Below are 20,032 nucleotides of genomic sequence, written 5' to 3'. Positions count from 1 at the left end.
TGTGAAGGCCTTCTCTTGAAGTCACTTTTTGTGCAGTATGTTAAAAAGCTATCCTGTACAAGTTGTATTAGTTTGCTAGAACTGTCATGACAAAATGCTGTAGACTGGGTAACTTAAACAACAGAGATTAATTTTTTCACAATTCTGGAGGCTAGACGTCTGAGATCGAGGTGTTAGCAGGGCTAATTTCTTCTCAGGCCTCTCCTCTTGGCTTGAAACCTGCCATTTACTTTTGGTGCTTTCATATGGTCTCCCCTCTGTGTGTCTGTGACCTAATCTCTGCTCATAAGGAGACCACTCATATTGGATCAGGCCCCGCCCTAATGACCTCATTTAACTTAATCATCCCTTGAAAGACCCTATCTCCAAATACCGTCATATTATGAGGTACTAGGGGTCAGGACTTCAACATAATAAATTTTGGGGAGACACAATTCAGCCCATGGAACAAGTATTTAAGAATAGTTGCAGATATATGCCCCTTTAGGGGTAAAGGAGAGTTATATCTTTATTACTTTCAAATGGTTCAGAAAAAAATATGCATAAAGTAGAGCAATCTATTTTGTATGCAACTTTTCGTAAGTCTAAAATTATTTCAAAATAAAAGCTCTTTCTTTGTAAATATTTAAGAGTCTATTTCATGAGTTAAATTTCTACAGCTCTCTCTCACAAAAATATATCATCATGTATGGCTAAAGAAGGACTTGTAATTAATGTTTATCATAAGTAACAAGAATCCTGTGAATAGAGATAAAAAGAACAAAAAGAACTTAAAAGTCTTTCAATCTTACATATCTCACTCTACTATCCTAACTTCCTTGTCATTAATGGTAGAAGAAACTACCTACAATTAAAGTCTTCTTCATGTTTGTCCCCATCTTTTGCCTTAAGTCTTGCCTATACAATCATCAAGGACCTACCAAATTCAGTAAAAAGAAAATTACTGCATTTAACCACTCGTTTCACTAGTTATTCTGAGATCACGCATTAAACAGGGTCTTAACTTCAGCATATGGGTCATTTCTGTTCTCCATCCCTTTGCACTATCTTTTCATCAGGCATACAATTACAGCCTTGCATCTACTGAAATTCAATCAATGTATATATACCCGTAACTCTGAAAAGAGATTATCTAATGATTTTTTTTCTCTCTCTCTTTTTTTTTTTTTTGATGTTTTAAAAAAACACTTGCCATCTCTGATGAAGTAATTTTTCATCACAATCCTAAACATATCTAAGGAAGGAAAAAGATCTGATAAAATAAACAAAACAAATAGAAATATATTTCACTATCTTTTTTTAGAGCTAAAAATTCTGAACAAATACAAGTTCAAAAAATTTTTTTACAAGTTTTCCAAGTTGTAGATCTCCCATCCATCTGCTTAGCTGATGTGGTTATTCTGTAGAAAGACAAACTTATCTGATGCTTATGAACTTATCGAACAAAGAAAAGAGAAATTGACAAGCAAGAGCTATCACTCATTCATTCAACACAGGTTTACCAAGTATCTACTATATATATTCACTATAGTGAATACCAGACAATGTTCTACATACTAGCTGTAAAGACATAAACAGTCAAACATGATCCCTCTCATTATGGAGTTTATAGTTAGGAATGTACTTTCCTTTTACCAGAAACAGATCAGAAGCATGAAAGCAGTAATTTAACCTAAGTCCCTCATAGCACATGCTGCTGCTGCTAAGTCACTTCAGTTGTGTCCGACTCTGTGCAACCCCATAGACGGCAGCCCACCAGGCTCCCCCATCCCTGGGATTCTCCAGGCAAGAGTACTGGAGTGGGTTGCCATTTTCTTCCCCAATGCATGAAAGCGAAAAGTGAAAGTGAAGTCCCTCAGTGGTGTCCGACTCTTAGCGACCTTATGGACTGCAGCCTACGAGGATCTTCCACCCATGGGATTTTCCAGGCAAGAGTACTGGAGTGGGGTGCCATTGCCTTCTCCCATAGCACATGATGGAAAAGATATTCCTATTTAGGAGGATCTATAAGAATACTTCACAAAGTTGGGAATAATTTGTAGGATTATGCTGAAAAAATCTATACTATCATTTTCACATGTACACAAGTCTATCTAATTTACAGTGTGATGTTATTTACAAGTACGATCTAATTTGGTCTTCTCAATAGCCTATGTGATAGGGTAAATTTTTTAACAGGTAAACTTTCAGCTTAGTATAAGTGACTTTCTCAAGCACATAAATCTTTAAAGTGGGAAAACCAAGAGAACTGTTTTATGATGTGGGTCTCTGATACAGACTAAAAAACAAATATCTTCCCAATTTTTACATTATAAAATAATGTCTGAATCAGATACCCAGAACTTGCTGCTGAGCAGTTTTAACCATAGTTAAAGTCTGCTAAAGATCTTACTGCTGTTTCTTCTCACAGTAGGGTACTGCTGCTGCTGCTGCTGCTGCTGCTGCTAAGTCGCTTCAGTCGTGTCCGACTCTGTGCGACCCCATAGACGGCAGCCCACCAGGCTCCCCGTCCCTGGGATTCTCCAGGCAAGAACACTGGAGTGGGTTGCCATTTCCTCCTCCAATGCAAGAAAGTGAAAAGTGAAAGTGAAGTCGCTCAGTCGTGTCCGACTCTCCACGACCCCATGGACTGCAGCCCACCAGGCTCCTCTGTCCATGGGATTTTCCAGGCAAGAGTGGGTTGCCATTGCCTTCTCCACAGTAGGGTACTAGCTATGGTATAATCAAAAGCAGTGGAGCTGGGGAGAAAAATCTTAATGAACTAGGCCAGGGCATAAAAGGCTGGGTTTCAAAATGACACTTGGGGCTTGTTTTAAGGTTGCTTTCATTTTAATTGACTACCAAAGCAGCAATCAGACAGTACACACAAAATGCATTGTGATACAACCCCAGTTTCTAACAAGGTTATACATGAGGCTCAGTGGTCACTGCAGCAGGTCTTGTTGGTAAAATCTGTCAGGTAGAGAGAAGCGTAGTGCTCTGGACCCACTGTTTCACCACTGGCTCAGGGAGGTGCCACATCAGCATACCAGGCTCTACCTACCAGCATATAGGGCAATTCTGACCCTGCTGCTGCTAAGTCGTTTCAGTCGTGTCTGACTCTGTGTGACCCCATAGACGGCAGCCCACCAGGCTCCCCCATCCCTGGGATTCTCCAGGCATGAACACTGGATCGGGTTGCCATTTCCTTCTCCAAAGCATGGAAGTGAAAAGTGAAAGTGAAGTCGGTCAGTCGTGTCCGACTCTTAGCAACACCATGGACTGCAGCCTACCAGGCTCCTCCGTCCACGGGATTTTCCAGGCAAGAGTACTGGAGTGGGGTGCCATTGTCCAACTGTGACCCCATGAGAATAGCCCACCAGGCTCCTCTCTCCATGGAATTCTCCAGACAAGAAAACTGGAGTGGGCTGCATTCCCTTCTCCAGGGGATTTTCCTGACCCAGGGATCAAACCCAAGTCTCCCAAATTGCAGGCAGATTCTTAACCATCTGAGCTACCAGGGAAGCCCATAATGTTTTGCTTAAGTAACAAGGGAGGTGCTTACAGATTGATACGATTACCAGTGTTGTCACTTTGGTTTGTTTTAAAAGAGACCAGTTGATTGTGTTGTCTTTTCCCTTTATTCCTCTGAGTCACTTAGTGCCTATAGGGGAGTCTGATGCAGATCCCGAGAATGACAAGATAACAGATGTAAATAAAGTATAGGCAGAGAGCACTGAATACAGAGCTGGGAAGCTGTTAAAAGTCAACACTGCCTGGGTAGGTTTTTCTCCATTTTGAATTTTGCCATTTGTATCACTAAAATGAGATTATTTTTTATTTTATTGTAAGTCCAATGCAGATCAATGAAAATCAATTTTATAATTTTTTCTATGTACTAAATGTCAGAAAAATCATCTAGAATAAATTTAAAAATGATTTTATGGTCTTTTGGCAGCTGGATTAATAAAAACAAACTTTAATAGGTAGTAACATATGGTACAAACCAAATTTTACTTAATGAAATCATACAGTGATTTCACATCTATGTTTAAGTGACTGGGGGAAGCAGAGTTGATGCTATTTAGACTTGGATACATATGTATAAGGTCTCCAGTCTTGAGCTATGAAATCTTCTCAATCTCTATAAAATCAAACTTTTTATAAAATATATAATCATATACTATCAGCTTCTGGAGGTAAATTGAAGAAAATTGTAGACTATTTAATGATTCCCTCACACTTAGATGATGTGAATTTGTAACATTTCAAAAGCATATCATGGGAAACGTTTTTACAAATCAACCCAGATGTAAGATGCCTAGCAAGTTATATAATTTATTAGTTTTTACCCTACTTTTCTTTCTGAAGGTTTACTTAATAATGAACTAAGCTACATTTCTTCTTAAAGTTAAATTTAATCTTACAAATTACAAATAGCTGTGAAAAGAAGAGAAGCAAAAGCAAAGGAGAAAAGGAAAGATATAAGCATCTGAATGCAGAGTTCCAAAGAATAGCAAGAAGAGATAAGAAAGCCTTCCATAGCAATCAATGCAAAGAAATAAGATGAAAACAACAGAATGGGAAAGACTAGAGATTTCTTCAAGAAAATTAGAGATACCAAGGGAACGTTTCATGCAAAGATGGTCTCGATAAACGACAGAAATGGTATGGACATAACAGAAGCAGAAGATATTAAGAAGAGATGGCAAGAATACACAGAACTATACAAAAAAGATCTTCATGACCCAGATAATCACAATGGTGTGATCACTGACCTAGAGCCAGACATCCTGGAATGTGAAGTCAAGTGGGCCTTAGAAAGCATCACTACGAACAAAGTTAGTGGAGATGATGGAATTCCAGTTGAGCTATTTCAAATCCTGAAAGATGATGCTGTGAAAGTGCTGCACTCAATATGTCAGCAAATGTGGCAAACTCAGCAGTGGCCACAGGACTGGAAAAGGTCGGTTTTCATTCCAATCCCAAAGAAAGGCAATGCCAAAGAATGCTCAAACTACCGTACAATTGCACTCATCTCACACGCTAGTAAAGTAATGCTCAAAATTCTCCAAGCCAGGCTTCAGCAATACGTGAACCGTGAACTTCCAGATGTTCAAGCTGGTTTTAGAAAAGGCAGAGGAACCAGAGATCAAATTGCCAACATCTGCTGGATCATGGAAAAAGCAAGAGAGTTCCAGTAAAACATCTATTTCTGCTTTATTGACTATGCCAAAGCCTTTGACTGTGTGGATCACAATAAACTGTGCAAAATTCTGAAAGAGATGGGAATACCAGACCACCTGACCTGCCTCTTGAGAAATCTGTATGCAGGTCAGGAAGCAACAGTTAGAACTGGACATGGAACAACAGACTGGTTCCAAATAGGAAAAGGAGTACGTCAAGGCTGTATATTGTCACCCTGCCTATTTAACTTATATGCAGAGTACATCATGAGAAACGCTGGGCTGGAAGAAGCACAAGCTGGAATCAAGATTGCCGGGAGAAATATCAATAACCTCAGATATGCAGATGACACCACCCTTATGGCAGAAAGTGAAGAGGAACTAAAAAGTCTCTTGATGAAAGTGAAAGTAGAGAGTGAAAAAGTTGGCTTAAAGCTCAACATTCAGAAAACGAAGATCATGGCATCTGGTCCCATCACTTCATGGGAAATAGATGGGGAAACAGTGGAAACAGTGTCAGACTTTATTTTTGGGGGGCTCCAGAATCACTGCAGATGGTGCCTGCAGCCATGAAATTAAAAGACGCTTACTCCTTGGAAGGAAAGTTATGACCAACCTAGATAGCATATTCAAAAGCAGAGACATTACTTTGCCAACAAAGGTCCATCTAGTCAAGGCTATGGTTTTTCCAGTGGTCATGTACGGATGTGAGAGTTGGACTGTGAAGAAAGCTGAGAGCCAAAGAATTGATGCTTTTGAACTGTGGTGCTAGAGAAGACTCTTGAGAGTCCCTTGGACTGCAAGGAGATCCAACCAGTCCATTGTGAAGGAGATCAGCCCTGGGATTTCTTTGGAAGGAATGATGCTAAAGCTGAAACTCCAGTACTTTGGCCACACATGCAAAGAGTTGACTCATTGGAAAAGACTCTGATGCTGGGAGGGATTGGGGGCAGGAGGAGAAGGGGACGACAGAGGATGAGATGGCTGGATGGCATCACTGACTCGATGGACTGAGTCTGAGTGAACTCCGGGAGTTGGTGATGGACAGGGAGGCCTGGTGTGCTGCGATTCATGGGGTCGCAAAGAGTCGGACATGACTGAGCAACTGAACTGAACTGAAGCTACATTTCTTCATAAAGTTAAATTTAATCAGAATATTTTTTAAATGAGGTGTTATCTTGCTCAGAGGGTATCAAACTTTACAGCACACAAGGCAATATAAAACAGTAAATATAGCAGTAAAACACAGGTGTGTCATAATTTCAGAATGCAAAATCTACTCAAGAAAAGTTAGCTGACAATTTTACACCCTCATAAATAGTGAGTCACTTCACCATGGACTAATGAAAACATGGACTAACACTATCTTTAAACTGGCATTCAGGGACAAAAGTCTTCTCATTTTACAGATAAAGAATCCTGGAACTTGAGAGACTATGTGAAAGAGATCACCAAGAGATCACTAAGCTTGTTACTGGTAGGGCTAGAACTAGCATCAAAGTCTTCTTTCCACCAAATCACCAGTTAAACTCTAGCTAAAATTCTGTCCCAAGTCAGGAATACTATATTCACATTTCCGTGGATTAGTTTAAAAACTATGTCAAGCTAAAGATATCTACTCTGATCTACCAATAAAAAACCTATACACCCAGATAGTTTTATAGGTAAATTCTATCTAACAGATAATACTCATTTATTACAGTTATTCCACCACTCTAATTGCAGAAAGCAAAGGCAAACTATAGAGCCTCTTGAAAGGTGAAAGAGGAAAGTGAAAAAGCTGGCTTAAAACTCAAAATTCATAAAACTAAAATCATGGCATTCCAGTCCCATTACTTCATGGCTAATAGATGGGGAAAAAGTGGAACAGTGGCAGATTTTATTTTCTTGGACTCCAAAATCACTGCAGATGGTAACTGCAGCCATGAAACTGAAAGATGCTTACTGCCTGAAGAAAAGCTGTAACAAACCTAGAAAGTGTATTAAAAAGCAGAGACACCACTTTGCCGACAAAGTCAAAGCTATGGTTTTCTCAGTAGTCATATATGGATGTGAGAGTTACTATAAAGAAGGTGCCGAAGAATTGATGCTTCAAACTGTGGTATTGGAGAAGACTCTTGAGAGTCCCTTGTACAGCAAGGAGATCAAATCAATAAACCCTAAAGGAAATCAACACTGAATATTCATGAAGGACTGATGCTGAAGGTGAAGCTCCAATACTCTGGCCACCTGATGCGAAGAGTTGACTCACTGGAATGAGAAAGATTGAGGGCAGGAGAAGGGGGCAACAGAGGATGAGACGATTGGATGGCATTACCGACTCAAAGGATGTGAGTTTGAGCAAACTCCAGAAGATAGTGAAAGACAAGGAAGCCTGGCATGTTGCAGTCCCTGGGGTTGCATAGAGTCAGACACAACTTAGCAACTGAATAACAAATATCAAAAAAGAAGATGTCAATGTCACAAATCCTTTTTGACAAGATGTTACACTCCAAGCTCCAAACATGATAAAATGGCGTGAAAAGGAAAAACACAGCTCAATTTCATTTAAGAAAGTAGATGTAAAAAGTATTGATAAATAAGTCTTAACTCTTAAAGAATGTTTACTGTGAAACAGGTACTGTTGTAAACTCTTCATGTATATTAAATCATGTTTATTCTCACAACAACCATTTGAAAGGTATATTATCATTATATCCACTTATATAGAAGGAAACAGGGCATCAAGAAATTTCCTCAAGGTAATATAATTAGTAAGTGATATCCAAAGTAGAATCCAAATCCAGGCAATTTGGCTCAAAAATATTAGGAAAATAGCCTAGCTATGTATTAAGCTAAAACATGTAGGAATTATCCCAGGAATATAAGGACTGTCCAGCATAAGTCATTATATTAACAAATAAAAGAAGAAAAAAGATCAGGGTGGTAATGGAGGCTTTAAAAAATTTTAATATAATACACATTTTTGATAAAAATAGTCTTACTCAAATGATATTTATCACAAATAACATCAAACAATAGATAAAACTAGTAAGTTACATGAGGAGTTGTCTAGTTCATTAATGAAGTCTCAGTGCCTACACCAGTACCTGCCACATATTTGTCATATAAATATTTAAAAAAGAAAAAATTCCCTCCATATTAGAAACAAGATTGGTATACCTATTGTGACTCTATTATCCTACATTATTTATGAAGTTCTACTTAGTGTAGCAATACTTTAAACATTGGAACAGAAAGAAAAGGTATATTAATTTCCAGATTATACAATTACATCATTAGGAAACTCAAAAGATATAAGTTATTAGAACAATTATAAGCATTCAGATTTCTTTGGAAGGAATGATGTTAAAGCTGAAACTCCAGTACTTTGGCCACCTCATGAGAAGAGTTGACTCATTGGAAAAGACTCTGATGCTGGGAGGGATTGGGGGCAGGAGGAGAAGGGGACGACAGAGGATGAGATGGCTGGATGGCATCACGGACTCGATGGACTGAGTCTGAGTGAACTCCAGGAGTTGGTGATGGACAGGGAGGCCTGGCATGTTGCGATTCATGGGGTCGCAAAGAGTCGGACACGACTGAGTGACTGAACTGAACTGAACTGAACTGTAGGGGAGCAGATACAAGATAAATATACAAAACTCAATTTTTCTTTATATGAAAAATAACCAATTAAAATGAAAGAAAATAGTGTCTGAGACTATGAAAGACAAGGGATAAATTTAACCAGAAGGATATAAAATCTAAATGAAGAAAACTATAACATGCTCTTGAATGTAAAACAAGACATATATGAACAGATATGAAATCTTATTAAAGAGCAAAATGAAATATAATAAAGGCACTCCCAAAAAAATCTTTGCTGAAAGATATAGCTGGAAGAATAATAATATACAAGGATTTCTTTTAAGTTTAAAAAGAATAGAGAGAGAAGACCTTCCCTACCACACAGCAAAACATATACAGAATTGCCATAATAATGATTATTACTCTTACTACTGTTTTAGCAGATAATATTTATTGAGAGTTTATTATGTATTTGGCATCCTCTAAGTACATTTCATGTAAATGATTCTCAAAATATTTGGCCAAGGCAACATTCAAAGCAGGCAAGGGTTCACTAGAGTGGAGAGGCAACTGGTACATCATTTTGGAAAAGTAATTTGTCTATCTTATTCATTTCTTTAAATATTTACGGAATGGCCAATCTTTACCAGGTACTATACTAGATATCAGGAACATGGCAATGAAAAAGATAGACCACTGAATGAAACATATATCCTAGTCTAAGGAGACAGATGATCATAAGAACATATATCCTACTGTCATGAAACATATATCCTAGTATAAGGAGACAGATGATCATAAGAAAACCAACATGATGGTCTAAAGTTGTTAGAAAATACACTAGGTGATATAATATGACAGGAGCCAACCAGAAGAGGGTGGGGAGGCTACCTTTTATCAATGCCTAAGAAACCATCTCTGAAAAAAAAATATTTAAGTAGGACACTGAATTGAGAAGAGGACAGCCATATAACAAGCTGGAAGAATATTCCAGACAGGCATAGGACAAAAAGCCATGAGCTGGGACTGGATCAGAATGTTCAAGGGACAGAAAGAAGGCCAACAAGACTGGAATAGAGGAAACAGGTGTACAGCAGTAAGTGGATGTTTACATTCTGACCAGCAGTACCACTTACAGAACTCTATCCTATAGCAACAATAGCCAGTATATAGAAAACTGTGCAAAATAATGCTAATGCTAGATGGTTTGTAAAAGAAAAACAGCTGGGAAAACTGAAATGTTGACCATTTGGGGAACAACTAACTGAGTTGATCATGGTAAAACATAAACTACACAGTTAATGAAAAGAGTCAGGTGGTAATATATATAATGGTCTGGTAAGATGTCCTAGAGCTAAGTGGAAAAAAAGCAAGGAGATCAATAAATATTACGTGACTCCACTCTTCTTTAATGAGACTCCCAAACTATGTATTAGGAATTTTAACTGTGAAGTTCGCTCCTGGATGAATTCCACTTTGCTTCCTCTCACTCCAAGCAAACGTCCTCCTACACACTTTCCTCCCAGCACTTTCACGAATTAATTCCCTGCCAGCATTTCAGCTCACCTCAGCCTATTGCTTGCTTCTTTACCTAGAAACATGAACAGCATTACAAAAATTTTAAGAGCACAGAGGGTAACATTTTCCTAAATTGAAAAACAAAGAAACAACAAAAAAAATACTATAGACTAATTATGAAATGACTGAATCAGCTCTAATTGTTTTAGGATAGTCAGGTGGTGTCATAAACTTAATTTATTTAAAAATCATAAATCATATTATTATGAGCAATTACAGGCAACTGATCATTCCGTTGGTCATTATATTACTAAAAGTATAAATCTTACCTCTACTTTTGTTCGATAGAGAACGAGTCGTTTCAGGCCGCACAACTTGGCGATGTGGCTGAAAGCTTGAGGTGGTAGTTTATCACAGGAGGAGAGATTTAAGTCCTGTAGATTTGGGCACATCTCAGAAATAATCTCCAAGCAAGTTTCATTAAGGAAGTGGCTGCAGGATAATTCAAGGCGCACTAATTCAGATCCACAGACCTTCAGAAACCTGTAAACACAATGCTCCGTGTGAATTTCATAAAACTAAAACATATTTTTTGCAAGCACTTTGGAATTATATCAACTCTAAGCAGACACCCTCAGAATAGATTTCTATCAGGGAAAATAAAAAAAACTTGTTTCACTTAAATTCTCATTTACTGCCTGCCGAAACAGGCATGGTTAGGCTACAATAAATCAACCTGAGAAGATAAAATGGATTCATATCACATAAAAAGTCAGCTACTGTTAAGTGGGAAATTAAGAAAGCAAGAGGGTGTATTTCTTCTACTTACCTGTAATTCACACCCGAGCTGGTAGAGCCAACAAACAAAATATAACAAAACTCTCAACTTCTGGAAGATATTTCTTTCTAAACAGTACCCTAAACAGTACTGGATAATTTATTTTGAACAAGGCACACAAAGTGACCGCTCTAACTAAATGACCTCAAAACAGATCAGACTAGCCTCCTCTCAACTCAGAAAACTTCTGGGTTGCGTCAGTCGTGTCCGACTGTGCGACCCCACAGACGGCAGCCCACCAGGCTTGCCGTCCAAGGGATTCTCCATAGACAGAAAAGTTTGGTGGATTCCTCTGTTCATGTGGTCGCAGAGGCGGATGTGACTAAGGGTGTGTGCACATGTGCGCGCATTTGTGCACACACCCACCCGCACACACACAGCACTCCCTCAGCAGTAGAAGGCAGACTAGAAACATGTAACAGCACTCACCACACTGCTTGTGGTTTTGAACATTCTACAATAACGTGAAAGAAGTCTGTAAAGGCCAGAGTACCCCACAAATATTAACAATGAAATCTTAGCCAACACACAAACAATAAAAAATGTAATCGCTACACATTTATTTTAAATATTGCATATAAGTCAGTAGCCCACACAGCTTATTTACACCCAAACATCCAAGAACATCTGCTTATTCTTAATCCATTGCAGTCTATGTTCTGCTTTCCCTAAATTCATCCTTTCCTTTTAAATGCCAAATCAAAGGGCCTTTTTTTCCAGCCCTTGTATTACTTGATTTATTGGAGCATCTCACACCATTTCACACGCCCTCCCCTTCCTTCAAACTCTCGGGCACTCTTCAAGCTGTCCCCTCACCTTGATCTCCTCCCACGTGTTTCACTACTGTTCTCTGCTACTGTACTGGCTAAAAGGACAGTTTACATCAAGCACCTTCAGGGATTCACTCAACAAATATTAACTGAGCTCCTACTATGACCCTGCGTTACTCTAGACACTGGGAAGTTGGCGGTGGGCAAAGTCCCTGCTCTCATGGAGCTTACTTACATTTCAGTAGGAGAGGCAGACCATGAACAAATAAATGAGTAAAATTAATAGTATATTAGAGAGTGAAGAGTGCCAAGAAGAAAAGAAAAGCAGAGAAGGACAACAGAAAGTGTGAAGAGTAGACAGGGAAGCCTCACTGAGGTGAGTCAAGAGAAGCGAGAGGGGGAGCAAAGCAGTTCCCCAGAGAAGTGGCAAGCCGGCAGCAGCAAGGATGACAGCTCAGAGGCAGGGCACCTCAGACAATGCCTAGAGTTGGGAACTGCAAGCAGGCACAAAGTGAGAGGCAGATGGGAGCAGATCGGAGTGGTAAGGGGCAGGTCATACAGTGTGTATCCTATAAAGACTCAGGCTTTTATTTTGAGGGAGACAGGATTCTCAGACATCAGAGGGTTTTTGAGCAGAGGTGTGGCACCACTTGCTTGTGTTTTAACAGGATCACTCTGGTTTCTGTGTGGAGAATAAGCTGAAGGGGAACAGGGGTGAAAACTGGGAGATCATCAGGACACCATAACCATATTCAGGGAAGAGGGGATGGTGCACTGGACGGAGGTGGTGGCGCTGATTGTGGTGCTCAATATTCAGACTGGGGATCTATTTCAAAGGGAAGCAATGGGTACTAAATTAACAACGTATCTTCTACACGCTGAGCTGAATGAACTCAGCTCCTCTATTTCTCAACCAAAATTCATTCTTCTGTTAACCGTAATTGCCTTATTTACTGATTTATTTACATTGAGTCTATCTGTGGTATACTTAGTACTTAGCATGATGTCAGATGCATAAAAACACTTGATGAATTTGCTGAATAACTCTTCCAATCATGAAAATGCATTTGAGGAATTTAAATTTCCTCTACTCTGGAGCAGACTAGGTTCTATGGACTCAGTATTTTTCCTTTAAGAGGGTCAAACTAGGACATATAACAAAATGAACATTTTTACCTTACTTTGAATATACATTATAGTTATGGCTAGTTCATCATCATTTAGAAGCTAGCAATCTAGAAATGAATGTAGGGCACCAGAGATCTAGAGTATCCTATTTGGATTTGATCCTTCTAAAATTATTTGCAGATTATAAAAGTTAAATGAGTATATTAACTCTTAAAATCTTTAGGCATCTTATCTATTGAAGGTCTTCATTATTTGGCAAAGCACTTTGTTCTACAGTTCTTTTCAGTATTAGACTTGGAATGCTTTGACACCCCTTGTCTCTTTTCTCTCATTAATGAACTCTTCCCTTCTAAAGATAGCAAGCCAATCATCAGAAAGCTGTTAATAGACTAGAAAACTTCCCAAATTGATTTAATGAATGATAGAATTTGGAAGCACAATAATGACAATGATCATGCTTATATCACCTTTATGACTCTCTCCCTTTTTCTATATCCTATATTTTTATTATTTAGTCAATATCCCCATAGTCAACTCTTCCTTAACTTATGAGATCTACACCACTGGCTTTTTCATATTTCCACTACAAGAAGGCAGAAATAGCAGAATCAATTAATTAGCTGAACACAACTCATTTCCTTCCTTAATGTTCCTCATAAAGTTTTAACACATAATTACAGATCTTAGTCATCTATTTATTCATCTCAGTTGTAATACTGGTCACCTGAAAAGAGAACTATAGCTTGTTTATTTCCTGAAGCCTGTTCATTTCATCTTATGAATTCTCATCAAGTATTTCTTGATATTGAGGATATTATGAGAAAACCTAAGTTCAGATAAACAATCCCAAACTAGGTCTCCTGCTATGAGAAAAGGAGTCTCTGGAGAGAGAAATAAATTGCCTATCCTTATAAGGTGAATTAATTTGTCCAGAGTGATACAGGTACATAAGAAGTAATTTACTAAATGGTAATTTGTACCCTAAAATAATTAACATTACGTGAATAAATGATTTAATCTGAGTTTATTCATCACAAAATAAAAGGCACCAAACCTTACAACCTGCCTCAAGTTTCAAGGTAAAGAGGAGAATTAGGTATAAATATCCATGGCTCTGAATCCTAATCTCATGTTTTGTAGCTGGCCCTCACTGAGTTTTATAAAACAGTATATTTAAGATATTTTTAATTCCAAATACCTGGAGCATTATTTACTATATCAGATCCAAAATAAAGTTATTAAAAACAAAACTTCTTGCTTAACTGTGTACGGCACCATCCAGCAATGGTAGAAGGACATGAAAAGAAACTGTCGTAAATGGTCTTTAATCTCTAGAAGTTGACCATCAAAAAGATACAACAGTGTAAAACATTGGCAGGCAACTGAATAAACAAATATATGAATACGCAAAAAGCTCTCTATTCCATAAAACTGTAGTTTTATGTCAAAACATCAAGTCCTTAAACCTAAAAAGCATCCAACAATGTTTTCTGAAGGGAACAAGTAGATGGGCTAGGGGTAGAAATCTCTACATAACTGAGGTGGCGCTCAAGGTGATTAGTTTGAGCAACTATCTGAAGAAAAACTATAGCATAAAAAAATGAGTCTAAGGCTTTTTGAACATCAAAATGGTATAATTAAGCCTCAGAGCACAAACAAACAGGGTGGCAAAGGAATATCCAAGACTTTAGGGAGTGTATTGCAAGAGGAAAGTGTAATTACAATAGATGTGACTTTAATGAATAATGATATACATGAGCAGGACTTGAAGTTACAAGTCACAAATCTGTAGATAGAATAGGATTTTAATAACTGATTAAAAGTTTTAAGTTCTCATTATTCCACTTCCCCTGCTATTTTGAATAAAATAAATTTCTAACTTCTTTAAAATGCAGTGAAACAGTTTCAGTTTGTGAGGATAAGGTTTTTAGGCAACAAAAATTACCTATATCAAACTTTTCCCAAAGACTTGCTCAAAAGGCAACTCATCATCATCGGTTTCTAGTTCAAAAATGTACTTTTTTTCCCTTTAAAGTATTATAAATAAACCTTCTTCACAGTAACGAGCATAAATAGACCACACTTACTCATAGATTATTCATTAATAATCAAGCCATGAATATTTATTGTTTATTCTGGGAATGCTGCCTACAAGCCATAATGACTATCAATTCAGCAGTCAAGTCAAGGGGGCCAACAGTAATCAGTAGGCAAAGCTCCAGTATCTCCCATCCCCAAAAAGACTCTCTCTCTGTTATTTCAACTTTTTCTTTTCTTAATGGGAACAATGACTATGCTCAAAGGAATGCTATCAAGATACATGGTTTTACAGGCTGAAATACTCCTGTGAAATATGGAAAACTTAAATTTATGTATGTACTTTTGTGATTATTCAAACAACTCCACAGCAACTAAAGGGGCAAATTGAAAATGGAAGAGAAATTGCTGGTGAGAAAGTAGATTGGAGCTTTAAACTTATAAAAGAAGATCTTTATCCACTGCACGTCTAAAATTCTTAAAATAGCATTGTGAAGTTTTCTAACAACTTATGTTTCTGCTAATGCACCAGAAGAAGCTACAAAAAGAGAATTTCTAAAAACTGATTTAATATTATCTTTGTATTTTACTCATTATACTATGGGTATATGCCACATTTTGCCTAGGAAGTTGGACTTGGTCATTCATTACCGAAGTTTTCTTTAATGTCTTTACTCATTAGCTGCCTCCCTGCTATTTTATTTATAAAAATATAGGAATGATATGTTTAAATGTTTATCTTTATATCTGTATTGTTTTTGTAGTAGGAACTATATCATCTACCTCTTCACGTGGTCCACAATACTCACCATAATGCCTTACACACTACACACCAACAGTGAAAACACACACATAAGAAGTCCCAAATAGTGGGAAACATTTAAGAAAGAGCTATGAGGGGAATTAAAATACCCTGAAGTCCTTATAAGGTAAAATACTGCTTACTGATACCAATGGTTCTATCTGCTCTCGGTTAGTCTTGGTTTATGATCCATAGTGTACTCTCTGAATACCCACAGTCATCATTAGCTTCAGTTCTTCTTGGTCCCATTAGCAGTGAGGACAGTTTGCCAATGAAGGGTGTGTTTGCAGAAAGGGAAACAGAAAGGACTAAGCTGTGTTCCAATGGAGAGCTGTCAAAAATCCAGCAATTTTCAAAATGTGGATTCTATCAAAATTCACCAAAATTACACTGCCAAAAAGAAACAACTCATTTTCTTACATATATATAATACCTACTATTATATATATATATATATCCCCTCTTAAGCAGATTTACATAATAAAAAATAATTTTGTATACACAGCATGTTACAGAATCTTTAGATTCTGACCCTCAAATCCCAGAATGCTTTATCTAAGAACCCCTTCCTCTAGTTCTGTTTCTGGCAGAAAAGAAAGAAACCCAGTGCATCCATGGTTTCAACATGTGCTGTAAGCCATTATTGCCTGTGTTTTTTTAATTTGATGCACAAACTATTAATATTAGCATTTTGAACACATTGGTGCTATTTCAAACATGATTTCATCTGAATCTAAGGTATCAAATATTTATTTCTGGAACTGCATCTTTAATTTTATACTCTAAGTCAAGGAGAAACAAAGCTCAAAATACAAATTTCTAATTCATAAGCCACTGGAATGCATCCACTTGGGGATGTGTGTAGGGAAAGCTGTAGTTCATTCTAACTTCTAAAAACACGATAGGCGATTATTCGTTAATCAAAAATAACAGGTAATTTCCCCAAAGTGTCTATTTCTTCATTATTTAACTTAATGAAATGGATTATACTGTAACTTACAATGAGAATAACCATCATCAAGGTTAAGAGAAAAACACCTGTTTGTATCACAAGAAAAAATGACTATGGCGTTGCTAAATGAATATGCACGCGTGCAGGCTTTCAAATGTTTAACAGGTGACATTTAATAGTAAGGAAACTAAATGCTTAAATAGAAAGGAGCAGAAACACCTGGGCAGGTCTGCAAGTGTGGTCGCCTATTTAACATGCAATTGCATTTTCAACATAATTAGTTTAAATGAGCTTCTAAATTTGGGTGATGTATTGCACATGTAATTAAGATTTAATTAAAAATGTTCTATAATAAATTGTTTTCCATTTCTGACAAATCACATTAGAGAGGTAGATTTTGATTTGGAAATAGTTCTTAAAATGTGTTAATCATCTGTGCTGAAAATACGAGAAAGAAAAAAAAAAGGAGCTCTGTTGAAAGTTACTTGGGATTTTGAACAATTTGAGGTAAAGGACATAATTTCCCCTTCATCTTATGAAGCTGAGATGTAAGAGGATGGCGAAATGAACTCATCCACTTTTGTAAGCAGAAGCATTCTGAACAAGATACACAAATGTATTTCTCCTGATTTCTATAAAATACATGGTACATAATTTCAAACTTTTATTATGTTAACTACTATATAGTAAGTACAGTCTGCTGATAAAATAACCTCAACGAGGTTTGGCACTAACCTGCTAAATCCCGCAACAGAGATGAATCCCCTATTGCCAGTCCAAGATAAATTAAGCCACTGCACAAGAGTGCAGCGAGCCTGCAGAAATTCTAGAGAGGTGTCATTCAGTTTTGCCCAGTACGGTTGCAGATTGAGGTGGATGTACTGCAGAGGATCACAGCAATGTTGGTTCAGTAGTTTGCAAGTCTGTGCTAATCTACACAGGTCTGGTAGTGTAAGATGATTCAGAATCAGTTGAATGAGCTACATAAAACAGAGAAACCAAGTTCACCCAGACTGAAAAAAACAGTATCACTTTATGAAGCATATGATATGATCTAATAAAGAACAGTATCATACATTTTATAACAGTATTTTCACATACTAAATAAATCAATATTCAACAGAATTATCCACATCAGTAGTACCCATACATACATAAGGCTATATATATTACATTTCAAGAGCGTTCACTGTATACTCAATTCATGTTAATTACTCTTTTTTTTTTAACAGTGCAAAAAGTATATATTGGTAATCTATTGAATAATACAATTTTTCACAGACTTAACCTTTACTGAACATCGATTACACATCTATCACTGGTGATAGAAGAGCTCCCCCTCTCAGGGTTTTCAGAGTTCAGTGGGATGTTGATAAGGACAATGACTGTTTTAATAACTTTGCTAGGAGCACAGACTGCCACTAGAGCCTGACACAAGATACAAGCTTAACCGCAGTAAAAGTAGACTTAGACCACGAAGGCTCCACTTTTAAAGACTGAGGCAAAACTGCAGAGAGGAAAGACTAGTTAGTGGTGGATTAGGTCAGAGAGCCTCACAGAGGAGACTGGATTTACACAAAAAGCAATGAGGAGTCTCTAAGGGATTTGAGCTGCAGAGTGATAGAGTCAGATTTGTGTTTTAGCATTGCAGGGAGCACTCCTGGAGGCAGGAAGGGAAACCAGCCAGGGGGCAACTGCAGAATTCCAGGGAAGAGGAATCAGGAGCCTGCTTAAAGCCACTGGCAATGATGATGGGGTAGCTAACAAATACCAAAAAAAGTATTAAGGAGGAGGGAACAAAAAGATATTTATCTCTAATTCTAATAGTTTCTTTGAACTGTTAGTAGTTCAAGATTTGTTTTTTCTTAATGGTGAACAGTTGGGGGCTTCTAAACTAATTTGCAAAGAATCATAGCTAAGTAGCCTATTCTGAACCAAGAAACACAAAGAAAAAAAATCGAGTATTTGCTGAATGGTAAAAAAAGAAACCTCTAGATGAGAGAGAAGGATGACTTTTTCACTTAATGCAGTGCATTTATCTAGCTATACTTTTTGATTTGTGATTATGCCCTTTAACCTAAATGTTCTTCATCAATTTATTTAACTATGTAAGCCCGGTGTTATTTTCAGGTCAGAGTAACCCTGTTTGAGGCCAAAGTACAAAAAAGAGTGACAACAATATATTTAAAATAAGCTTAAAAAGTACATATAAAAATGCACACTGATTATACACATATTAAGTATAAGAAGGCTTGGGGTGTTTTGTTATTTATTTTTAACATGTGAACTTGACTTTTGAAAATAACATTAAGGGGTGTGGGTGTTTGTGTTATAAAAACAGGGAAATACAGGGAAATTAAAAATTAGTCTAAACTCTCACCATCCAGATGACATGCAAACTGTCGACACGCAAAATATTAAACAAATAACAAGAGAAAATTCAGGTAAAATATTAGAAAACCCAAACACTGCAGGCAGGTATAAAATGATAAGTTCTTCCCTCTCTACCCTCAAATCTAGTAATCCCTCAACCCCTTGGTAAACACTGCTAACAGTTTTTCTGCTCTTTTCCAGATAAATATGCATGAAATTCTATTCCTGGATTTGCACCAAAAGAATGATACTTTATACACTGTTCTTCACCTTGCTTTTCTCATTGAATGATGTATCTTGCAGATATTTCTACATTTGCACACACAAATCCACCCCATGCCACTTTGTAGATATGACACACTAATTCAACTAATTTCTCATTGATGTATTTCCTGGTTTGTTCCCTACTGTAAATAACACTGCAATATCATTGTGTGTATGTATGCATATCTTGATAAATTTTGCAAATATATCATAGGGTAAATTTCATGCACTTAAAAGTTTTGATATAAACACAAAATTGCCCTTCAGAATGTTTGCATCAATTTACACAAACAGTGTATAAAAGTACCCATTCACTCATAACCTATCCAGACTAGTATCAATACTTTTAATGTTGCCATCCTGAAAGGCAGGAAAAGGAAAAACATTAAAAAATAATAATAATAACAAAAAAACAGCACAAAAATAGTAGCACTGTCATCTTAGAGTTTTGTTTGTTTTGCTTTTAACTACAGAAATATAACTCTTGCCAAGGGAGTTCCCAATGTTTCCTTCTTTCTTGTTGGTGTCTATTCTCTTCCATTTATTTCTCCCATAGCAATAGCCCACTGGGTCAAATAAGTAAGTTCTGTTCTGTCTTTTTAAAAGTTTACATGT

General features: G+C 37.2%; 1 protein-coding gene across 3 annotated transcripts in view; it reads right to left on the bottom strand.

Moving 5' to 3' along the window:
• Positions 1-20,032, bottom strand: part of FBXL4 (F-box and leucine rich repeat protein 4) — a 75,545-nt gene that overhangs the window by 18,084 nt on the left and 37,429 nt on the right. For all 3 annotated transcript variants that reach the window (XM_070796044.1, XM_019967327.2, XM_019967328.2), the window contains exons 5-6: positions 17,516-17,760; positions 10,583-10,796 (exon numbers count right to left, since the gene is read on the bottom strand). In XM_070796044.1, coding sequence (XP_070652145.1) covers positions 10,583-10,796; positions 17,516-17,760 — 459 coding nt within the window. The remainder of the gene's footprint in view (positions 1-10,582; positions 10,797-17,515; positions 17,761-20,032) is intronic.

This window comes from Bos indicus, chromosome 9, assembly GCF_029378745.1.
Source record: "Bos indicus isolate NIAB-ARS_2022 breed Sahiwal x Tharparkar chromosome 9, NIAB-ARS_B.indTharparkar_mat_pri_1.0, whole genome shotgun sequence".
In the NCBI taxonomy this organism is placed as follows: domain Eukaryota; kingdom Metazoa; phylum Chordata; class Mammalia; order Artiodactyla; family Bovidae; genus Bos; species Bos indicus.
The sequence above is the reverse complement of the archived record's forward strand: the minus strand, read 5'-3'. Positions and strand labels throughout refer to the sequence as shown.